The following is an 11,544-nucleotide window of genomic DNA, read 5'->3' on the forward strand; positions in this document are numbered from 1 at the left end:
ACTTACCTTACAGAGCCTGCCGCAAAGGGGGAAAATCTCCACGCTCTAATAATTGCTCCAGGATGATACGTTTACCAATAGACTCCCCTATATGGCACAATGGGAAGCGGATTTGGGACACCCTCTGGAAGACCAAACTTGGGTGAACATATGGTCTAGAACCCACTCTTCTTCCTTTTGCATCACTAACCGGGTATGTGCTCATAAACTCCTCTTGCGATGGTATTATCCCTCTACCCGCATCCATCATTTTAACCAATCCCTTGATCCTCAGTGTTGGCGTAAATGTTTGACACCCCGGCTCATACTTCCATATGTGGTGTACTTGCCCCACTGTACAAACCTGGGACCAGTGTATCTGGGCCATAGAAGATATCACTCACGTGACAATCCCTAAGGAACCCAAAATTATCCTACAGGGCGTGCCAGCACCGGAGACCTACCCAGAATTGGGGAGAAGGACCAAACTCCTCTCACAACTCCTGTTGGCAGGTAGAATCACAATTGCCGCGCTTGGAAAACCACTGAGGGCCCCCCTCTATGATATTATGGAGGATTAAACTCTGGGACATCTTGGTGGCTGAAAAAGTCACGGCAGCCAAGGCAGGCCTCTTACACCAGTTTACAGATATTTGGGCCCCGCTTATGGAGTATGACAGGAACTACCGAGCGCTAACCTACAAACCTCGTTCAGCTCGATTGGCCCTACAGCCGGGCACAGATCTAATCACGGCCGATCTTGTTTCACTGGACATGGGGGAGATCTGATCGGAGGAAGGAGAGAAACGGGCAGGGTGTTAGTGGGGAACCCAGACTATAATCGCTAAGTTTTAGTAGCAGTGATTTCAGGCCGTATGTCTGCTTGTATTATTTCCACTGAAATAAACATGTTAAAATAAAAAAAAATAATAAAAAAAACCTTGCTACTAAATTCTACTAAAGGAGTAGAAGCTTGTGACTTGAAATGTTCACCCCTCATGAACTTCGGCCAGTTTATTGTCATCTTGTTGATCCTATTGTTTTCTATGATCGAGTCACAGGAGTGGAGCCGTTTGCATTGCTCCATTTACCCATTGTGGTAAAAGTGGTCATGTACAGCGCCTGCCTACCACTAGTTGCGCTTGGCTGTGTAAGAGAAAAGGGGGGTGGCGTTGATTGGTGGGACAGGCAGATGCAAAACTTGTGGCGTGTATAGGTGCAGGTCGTTAGTACCCAGTTCCAGAGTGCCACTCTTTCTATGTGCTTGGCGGAACAAACGTGGGAGTAGGTTATCCATAGGCAAGAGCCCAAGATCTGATAGAATACACTGCTTTGGGTTTATTTAGCCGCTGATGTGCGGGGGGGCGGGAGTGACAGGGCTAAAGAAGAGGGCTTAGTTGTGGTTCGGTTTGTGTTGTGGTGCTAATGGCTCGGCCTGTGGTGGGTTTGTGAGTGGTGTGTCGTGGTATGAGATCTTAGAGGGGAGTCGGTTAGTGGGGGAAGGCAGCCTTACAAGGCAAAAAAACCTGCAACCCTGCACTCCTACCCATGGCCATTTGTAGACAGGCGTCTAGCTCCCGATGTCACGTCTCTCCGTCTAAAAAAAAAAGCCACAGGGAGGTGACATGGCTGCAGGATGGTGAATAGCACTGTATTGTCAGTGAAAGACTGGCATTTGGGGTGTGACACACGGTGGAATAGGTTGCAGTCTCGAGTTTGCAGTCTGGCCCCTTGCTAGCTAAGGGTCTCAGGGACATAGCCTTACTTGTGCCACATCAATGTAAAAGGAAGACGGTTGACTCGCCTAAAGCAAACTTAGATACTGGGACAAACAGAGACGGACTTAAAATTATTAAGCGTGTGTAGAGTGCCCTTACAACTTAAATGGCTTTTAGTGTGTAACATTCCCCCTTCCCCATAACCATTGGATCTGTACAGTGTATATGCTTGCCAACTGCAGTGGTTAACCCATTGGGGGGACGGGGTTGCCAAACTGAGCTTATATATGCACCTTACTTACCCTAGCAGCGTGATTAACGTGATGGACACCATTGATACAATATTTGTATACTTGGCTGTGCAGACTTCTGTTACTTCCCAGTCTTTGCTGTTAACTGTTCTTTAAACCACTTCCTACCTCCTCAGAGTCTAAGCCTTTCTGCTCAGCCATGTTAACACTGAGTTTGGTTAGACTTATAAACCTTGTTGTTTCACGAAGTTGGCTTCTCAGACCCCTCAGAGTAGGTTCTGAAAATTCCTAGCACTGATCAGTGGTTGAAATGTACGCAAAGAAGTAGTGGAACTATGTTCCCTACTGGCCTGTCCCCGCTCCCGACAAGCCCCATTGCTGCGCTCCCTCCCACGCACAATCCAAACCCCCAAACAAAAACACCTGCCGTTTAAGATGTTTAAGAGAATGGTCAGTGCAGTGCAAGTTTCAACTACTTGCTACAATTTTTTTTTTTTAACCATTCCAGAGCGTTTTCTTTTGAAATCAAAAATATAGGAACAGTAAAACCTTTAAAAAATGTTTTAAAGTAGCAGAGCACTGCTCCCGCCCAGTTCGACCACTAAGAACTGCAAGTCAAGACTATTGTTTAACTCACTGCCCATTTATGCGTCAAGTACTAAAAACGGCATCAAGTAACCTTCAGAAAAGCCATAGTAAGAAAAGAAGGCAGATGGGCAAAAGCTTGAGGAAAGGTTTAATGATATTCAGACAATTTAAAGTCCCAAAAACGTTAAAGGATGATTGTGGTTTTGTGACTTTCTGCCAAACCTGTGTCTTTCTGATTAAACGCTTGTTTACTGAAGATGTTGTTCGGTGGCTTGTGTAACAATCACGTTTGTAGAAGCATAAATGGAAACTTCAATGCAGTTCGTCAGAAAACCTGCGCTGAAACAGTGTACACCAGGGCTGCACAGTTAAACGGGTCTGCCTAAGACAGTGGATGGGGGCTTTAAACGTTTGGCAGCCACCAGACCAGCAATAATGAAGGCTAATTACCCAAATGGAGTGATAACGCATGCTGCTGGGGGGTTCGGGCAGACCCAATTATGAGCAGTGATGGAAAAGACGGGAGAAACATCTACCCGGACAATATAGGACACCATAATACATTCCTGGCTGCTGGATGGAGTAAGTTTTTTGGGGGTTCTGTGGCAGCTTTTTTAAGTACCAAAAACGTTTGCCCCCCTCTCTTTTTTGGGATCTCTGACCGATTTTTGGGCCAAAGGGACTTGGACTGAAGCCCCCCTGCTATTGCAGCCCTTTTTTCTTTACTTAAGCAGTCATCACCAACGCGTAGCTCACGGGCAACTTGTTGCTTGCAGCTCCCTAAAATGTTGGCAATGATGTGGAGGCAAGGAGGAGGGACTACTGGGGTGTGAGATCACAATAGCAATGTAGCCGGAGCCAGGACTGGACAGGAAAGATAGTAAAAACACCTTACGCTGGCAGACTGACATAAGCTATGCTATTTAGTTGTGGAGGCATCAGCAGAGTGAGCCAAGAGATGACAAGGATCAAGATGGGGAGGGTCGGATTGGTTTAAAGTGCACAAGGAGCCTAGCGGAGGCTACCGAAATTATTTTCAACGCTGTAGCTTTGATTACCCCTCTGAGCACCCCACCAGTGCTATTGAAAGTAATGTTCAACACTTTAAACTGCTTGACACAGGTGGACATGTAATGCAAATATTCCTGGAGAGGCAACTAATGGAGTGCACGAGACCAATAAGTTAGGCTGGTCCAACCATCCCGGCGAGGACCATGAAACTACTTCTGTAACCAGAATCTTTTTTTTGTTTTTTTTAAAACCATTGAATCTGTGCTTACTAAGTCAGTCCAGTCTCTTCTACTTGGAGCTGCATTGCAACAGGAGGTCTGCTGCTGGCTAGAATAGGTGGACAGTCTGTGCAGCAACTGTAGCAAGCAATCAACTGCTCCCCTGCTGCACTCGAGAGGGTTACAATGGGTCTGGTTTTAGCAAGTAGGCAAGGGAAAATAAGTAACATGAATGGCCAATTGTACACAATTTAAAAATTCCATCCAGCTAACTAAGTATAAACCAATGGGCAAAATAATCGAACCACATGCCCATGTGTATTGGGAAAAATTGCTATCTTCTGTACCTTTGCACACCTGGCAAGTGTATAACTAGGAGAAGTGTGTGGCATGCATGCCCAACTTGTCTTTATTAAATAGTTGGCATACGCCCATTTTTGAACTAGTGAAGTTTGTGTTTGATGCCACCAAGACAAATGGTTTGAAATTGTATAGAATACTCATTATAGGGGCCTGGTCATTGATTTTTTGCCATTGTGCACCCTGATGATGACCCGGATGATGGCCAAATTGTCCAAAGTAATTTGCATAACTTCGATTTCAATGAAGTTCCAGCTAATAATTTGTAATTAACAGGACTGTACATTCTGACAAATATCAAGTAAAACACACACACCCTGTCTGCAAAGTGATCTTCAAAGCTCTGACCAAAGCTATTGGCATAACGCGTGTAAATATGAATCACTTCTTAGTTACATTTCCCAAAAGATAGCTTAGAGGAAGAGCCCCCAAATCCTCCTCCAGTAAAATTCTCTTCTTTCTAATCAGGTCTTGCCCAATAACAGTTTATGCTTAAAAAAGAAAGCACGAGTTTGGGTAAAATTGGCGGCAATAGAAATTGAGTGACAAATTCAAAATTGTGTTCCAATGGTCAGGAGTAGGTTGTAGGCCCCAATCAGTTTCCCATTGCCTTATGTTATTAGCATTAAGGGGGTTAGCATAGAATTTGGAGACATTAGTAACTGGATTGCTAATCAAAAAAGATATGGGGCTGGGAACTTTCTGAAAAACAGTGGACTTCAGTTTAATAATATAATTAATAAAAGAAGTGTAATATGGAAGATCTGAAGAAGGTAGTTGGAATTGTGAACTTAATTGTGAGAATGGTATAATTGTTTAACAAATTTAATACCAGCTGAGTACCATCTATGAATAATGGTGATGTTCGATTTGGTGGGACTTTGTTTGTTGAACCAGAGAAGAAGATTGTTAATTTTTGCGAAAGAGTTTGGTGGGAGTCGACTCCAAATGGTTTTGAAAAAATGTAATGATGGAAAAGAGGTGATATTGGGCCAGGAAGAATTTATTAAAAAGTGAGATACAGAAAGTGGAGCAATAATACTGGCCTCAATACGGACCCAAGGAGGTGTATTTACAGGGAGGGATTAAAATTGCATGAATATTCTCAGCTGTTGTTTTAGAACAAAGGCTTTATGATATAATAGAAAATTAGGAAAATTGACACCACCCACATTTTTTGGGGAGCCTCAATTTATTTATAGCAATACGTGGTACTTTATTATTCCATAAGAATTTGTTAAGAAGGGAGTTTAATTTTTGTATAAAAAGAGGCGTGGATAGAAATGGGGATCATTGATAAAGGACGATGGGGCTAATCATCATTTTAAACGTATCAAGGCGGCCGCACCATGACAAGAAAAGAGGGGACCATTTTGTAGTAGTTTTTTCGATTAGGAGATTAGTATTCAAATTAATAGTAGAAACAATGTCCTTAGTAATACGGAGACCTAAATAAGTGATTTCAGAAGGTTGCCAAGAGAGGCCTAATAAAGGAGTATTAGTAAGATTACAAGAGTTAGTGAGAGGCATAATTTCAGATTTATCAGTTTAGTTTATACCCAGAAACTGCAGAGAAGTTATTTAAAGTAGATACAAAATGAGAAATAAAAGAAGAAGCGCGATTAGATAAATGAAGAATATCATCGGAATAGGCAGATAGTTTCTATACCATTAATGCTAATGTCTTTAATGTTTGTATTCGTTCGAATATTTTGAAGTAAAGGTTCAAGAGCGAGGTTGAATAAAAGAGGGGGAAAAGGCATCCTTGACAAGGTCCTCTTTCGATTACAAAAAAAAAAAAAAGAAGTGAGACTATTATTGATAAGGATGCAGGTAGTGGGGGAAGAGTAAAGGGTTCTGGCTAACTGAAAAACTGCAATGTTTTTCAGTGAGCCAGTTAGAAAAACTGCAATGATAACCTAGTTATCCATGCACATTAAAAGATACTTCTTCCAATCAGGCAGATAAAACAGTAGTATCTTCCTGTGGTACTGTGTGCACTACTGGTCCAAACATATCCATGGAGCTGTGAGGGTGAAAGCAGGGGTGCAAGACTCTACATGTCTTTTTCCTATTTTTGTTGGAGGTATTTTTACAATTTTTAAGGAGTATTTGCCAATTTGAGTAAAAGTGGCTGATACACCCAGCCCTACGGATGGGGTGTAACAAAGAATGCAGTTTGATACACCAGACTATACCTCTACAAGCAGCCCAAGATAATTGGTCTCTGCCAAGGAGCTTCCTCTTATCAAGGACAATAGAAGCAAGCTATTGAAAGAACGGAAAGGCGCAGAGTGTATTTCAAGCACTCACTAAGAGGGAGATGCCCATTAACAGACTTTTCGGGAGGTGGGTTTACTACTTTCATCTTTCCCTTGTAGATTCTCTAAGGAAGCAGCAGTCCGGGACACTGGTTGAAAGGGTCGATCCCACCAAAATTATTCAGCCACTCATTTGGCTAAGAGAAGCAATACTTATGCTGGCTATGCCACATAGGTACTTCTGGATGATTTGTAGGACTACAGAATGTTCTGGATGAAGGAGTGGACTGCAGATATCTTGTAGAAAAGATGCGTCTACATACAGAGCAAGTTCCTTTCTGCTCTCGCATACGATTGGGTTTGAATAAATGCCCGCTATGGAACAACAACAATGGCAGCCATAGTAATGCAAGTGAATGGACAGCTGCTCCCCAGAAGTCCTTGACCTCACATCTCCCTTTCACAGAGGCCACACTTTCTGGGGACGAACTAGAAGAAAGGGTCCATAAACCAGACAAGTTAGCGCATATCCACCTTTAAAGTCTCGGTCCCTGCCTTTTTCCAGAGCATCACAGAGTAGAGATTCAAGCGAGTCTTCCAGCAGATGTATGGAACAAAAAAAGTCTATAAGCGCGCACCAGTGTTGTGTATTCATTAACCTTAGAAATAGGTGGAAAAATAAACAACCACTTCGGGTGCAGAGGCTACGACCTCAATTTCTACTACAGTAGAACACAGGTACTTGTGAGAGTTATTAATTGGAGTATTCTCTGAAAACATGCATAGGACACGTTAACACCTTTCCACAAGGTGTATAGTTCAATGTATATGAATCCTAGGGAGTGTATTATTTGAGACATTAAAAAGGTATTCACGATGGTCAAAAGGCCACGAGGTACTGATTTAGAATTGGGTGAACTCGGTCTCTTTTCTAGTCCAAAGTTGCCGTCTGTAGTAGATGATTGACTATGGTTTTAAACTATTCTAAGCTTATTAAATAAGATGCAATGCGGCATGTATAACTCTGACATCTCTTGTTACACTGCGATATTTCTTAAATATACAGAATGCTTATAAGTTCTTTCATATGTATTTCTACAGAATTATTTTGCTCCTGAAGGGGTCTATACCCCGAAACGCATGGAGCTTCAAATATACTGCACACGCAAGATTCAACACCGCAAGGTCAAGGGGATTTATTGTGATGTGAATTTGTTTTTGTTAATTATATTGGAATTTGATTAATATTTGACTAACAGAAGGTTGATTCTGTAAATTTGAAGATTAGTAAAATCATTTTCTAATTTGATACAAAGTTTATATGTTGTGCAGAGGACGGGAGCATCTCCAATTTTGGACACTTTTCTGAGCAGATGTATGGAGAGCAGCCCTTCAAGAGACCCTCAACAGATTCGATAGATTATTTACTGGGGCTACAGTGTATAGTTTTCTACAGTCCCTCTCGAAACAGGGACCATCATGATACTGTGGCAACGAGAGGCTGGAAAAAGAGGCTTTCGAGGCCAAGATTACTTACAAAATAAAAATAAAAAACCCACCGACAAAGCTCTCTGCACTCAAGTAAAAAGAGGTCATTACTCCATTGCCCATCTTGCCCCAAATCTGCATTCTGGATTACATTTAAAGAGTCTCAACAGGTTTGCCCAGAACTTTTGGTTCAGGGGAATGGAGGATCATTTGCAGCAGCTACTGGTTGGCCTCCTTGGAACTGAGAGATGCATTCATTTGTGTTCACATTGCTCGCAAGGACCAGAGGTTTCTGCTAGTTAGTCATGGACTAGCATTCCCAGTATACTGCCCTTCCTTCCTTCTCAGGTCATCACCAAGGGACACTCTTTCCTCCCCACCCCCGCACCTCCAGTATACTGCCCTCCCTTCATTCTCAGGTCATCACCAAGGGACATCTCTTTCCCCCCGCCCCCGCACCCCAATCCCCTAAGGTCTTCACTTCAGTGAAGGGGCTCCTGCACAGGGATGGGGTGGCAGCCTTTCCCCAACTAGACGACTGGATGATCCTGGGACCAAACGACAGGGATATTGTGTACTTGTTAATCTGACACAGGTTTGTCATCAATTAGGGAACAACTCACCTTCATAACACGGATTCACCCATCTCAGACAATCATATGGTCAGTAGACACTCTGCGGCCTAGAAATGGCCCTTGCAAGGTAGCAGCTCAGGGTTCAAGGGTTGAGGCACCTTCTGTCAGTTGCTCCTTGAGCTCGGGTTCACCCCCTTTACTCCCCGCACTGGAGGCAGTCATTCATGGATTTTAAAGCCCAGATTGACATGAAAAAGACGCAGATGACATCTCTGTCGTAATGGTTCAACCTAAATCTGCTGGTGGAGGGGGGGCTAAATCTGCTGGTAGGGGGGGTGGGACTCCTCCCTCACCAGTAGTCCTCATCACTGATGCCAGCAGTCTTGAGAGTGGTACTCTAGAAACCTCTCACGAGCTCCAACTGGAAGGAGCCAGAAGCAGCATGCACAGCCCTGGAGGTTTTTGCTTCCCAGAACAGAGGGCTCCCAATGCTCGTCCAGTCAGAACAGCACGACGGGTATATAATCTGTCAGCAAGAAGACATTTATGGTCTCCTTTAACAGGTTAGCTAGCTGCCTGGGTTAAATGGCAGAGAAGAATAGTCTTGTCAGAGTTCTATTTAGGGTAAATAAACGGTATCTGAAATTCCCATCTTCTCAGTATCACCACATGAGCCCAGAGGTTTTCTTAATCATTCTCACGCTAGGTCAAGCAACACTAAATCTTTTTGCTTCAAATGATAATTCCCTCTTGGCCCAGTTCGTCCCCAGGTTCCTGGATCCACGCCTGTACGCCTCTCTGAACTGTTCAGACATGGCGGACACATTATTCCCAAATGTGGGCGGGGCATCTGGGAGACTAAAACAAGCATTGGCAATGCCAACAGTTTTGGCATTTGCCAGGCACTGTTATAGTGGTATTAACTGCCGATCAGCGGTAGCAGCTGCAAAATGGTGCGAGTACATCAGCATCTAATAGTAGTGCCTAGCAAATGCCTAACACTTAAAAACAAGCCTAAACTCTAGTCTTTGCCAATGCTCGTTTTGAACAGGACTTCAGGGAAGGACACAAGTAGTGCTTACAAATCAAGCAGTTGAAGGCAGCTGGCCAAGACATTTTTATTACAGCAGTATCACGTTTACAGCTCCAAATTAACTCTCATTAGACTGCTTTGAAAAAAAAACACTGGCAGGCACTTCGCGCGCGAAGTTTAATGGTACGGCTTGATAACACTAGATCAAAGAGATTCCAGGATAATGTGTTTGGGGAGGGGCATGGCCAATCAATGGGTGGGTAAATAATCAAACACCTACAAGCGTTGGGTCCCTCCTCAGATGACATTTCTCCCTAGTTGTACTTAATGCAATAGTGTCGGCTTAGATCGCCACCTAATAGTCACTAAAAATGAGTTGCGAGATTCTGGAAGATGACACCTTTAGTCAGATATTAGACCAATACTGCTACGAGGAAGGTTGCTCGACACAAAAGCAGTCTAGGAAGTGGCGGAGGGAACCGATTTCTTGGATTGGGCAGGAATTTGGTTTTTGGCTCAAGCTCAGGTGAAATCGAAACACATCACACTGGCTTTAGCCAATCGGAGAAACGTGGGTGCATTATTGAGCGGGCGACAAGGGTTCAGGGTAAGATTAAAACGGTCCTTTCCAGCCACATCGCAAGTCATAAAATAACAAATCTTAGTGATGGCACAACACATATTGCGACAGTCACAGGTCGCGACAGTGATCATCAGTACAGTTAGGTTAGCCAGTCCTCTAACAGCTCATTGTGGCAGAGGCGGGAAAAAAATCTTGGAGTAACTTGTCAGTCTATGAAGGCTACAATTCTCACAAGAGCGTGCTGCCAGCCGTCTGCACATAAATATGTCACAGTCACACTGAGCTATCCTTCACGTATATTCGGATTGAATGCAAGCTGACTGGACTGCGCTTTAAAATGCGTTAAGTTTCTAAAAAACCAAACATTACTTTTTATTAATGGAACGTACTTGGTTTACCCGGAGGTCTTCAATCCTACCTGGCTTCATACGGCGCTCTACACCCCCAGAATCGAATTACCTCTAGGTCTACACTTCAGCTACACCTTCTTAATTCAGGTAACAATATTGCCCCCTAGCATCCAACCCCAACAATGCCTGCTTTGTCCACAAGTCACACTGCTTGACCACCCAGCATCCATAACATTTATACTTGTACCACATTAGACACCTCAGTGCTAGTCTACCTCGACGAAAGAGCCGCCCTCAGATTAACCACTCGTATTAACGTGCCTCCAGTATTATCTCTAACATCCCTGCGTTATCCACTCCCAAATACGCTATTTTACGGGGTAATTTCCCATCTTTGCTTGGACCCTTCGGTATAATCTTGTACTGTGTATACATATTGCCCCCACTTACACTCACCCCCATGGCGGCGTTGGCGCGGGTACACTTCACAAGATCAGCGGGAGCAGAGGGGGGGGGGTGGCGGCACACACCGGGCACTTACTGCGCGTGCGCACACCGCTAAAGACAGAGTACAATGGGGTAGCCCACGGTAGGTAACGTAGTTGCCATCTTAAGTCGGGGGTATTCCTCAGAATTCGAGAGCATCCCTAGGCTAGAACTCCCGCCCACCAACGTCACGTTCCTAAGCTGCCATGTTGGATAAGAGTCAGTTTAGGACTGTGCTCTGTCTGTGCATAGTGAAACGAAAGGAAATTCCGGCGACCATTTTAGAGCATGTGAGTGTGACCACATGAAAGTGTAAAACACTAGATGGCCAACTTCTGCCGCACACCATCACTGAAACCATGCTGGTGGAGTAAATAGGTGTAGGTCCTTTTTTGTGTTGACATTTTTTTAATTGATTTTATGGCAAATAACAGTAGCGAATAGCTAAAAATTGGCATACGTTGTAGTATAATTCTTTCAATGAAGATAGGAGCCTCGGATCTGGTGACGATGTATTTAATTACTAAACCAGATTTATGCAATGTACACACAACATGTGTGCACTAATGATAAAGGCCAACGGGCCCTAGGTGGCAGAGAGAAAGCTTCTCTTAGTAACAATCCAAGTCTTGTAAGGAGCGGG

General features: G+C 43.8%; 1 protein-coding gene across 2 annotated transcripts in view; it reads right to left on the reverse strand.

Annotated features, from left to right (window-relative positions):
* The window catches only part of NAA40 (N-alpha-acetyltransferase 40, NatD catalytic subunit), a 144,276-nt gene extending 133,118 nt beyond the window's left edge, over nt 1-11,158 (reverse strand). Inside the window, exon 1 of one of the 2 annotated variants that reach the window (XM_069645116.1) lies at nt 10,872-11,158. In XM_069645116.1, the coding sequence (XP_069501217.1) occupies nt 10,872-10,877 (6 nt within the window). In that variant the 5' untranslated portion in view covers nt 10,878-11,158. Of the gene's footprint in view, nt 1-10,865 lie in introns of both variants that reach the window. The other variant, XM_069645115.1, reaches the window with a different exon arrangement.
* Nucleotides 11,159-11,544: the final 386 nt, after the last annotated feature.

The sequence above is a fragment of the Ambystoma mexicanum genome, chromosome 2p, assembly GCF_040938575.1.
Source record: "Ambystoma mexicanum isolate Mex_15411 chromosome 2p, UKY_AmexF1_1, whole genome shotgun sequence".
Lineage (NCBI taxonomy): Eukaryota > Metazoa > Chordata > Amphibia > Caudata > Ambystomatidae > Ambystoma > Ambystoma mexicanum.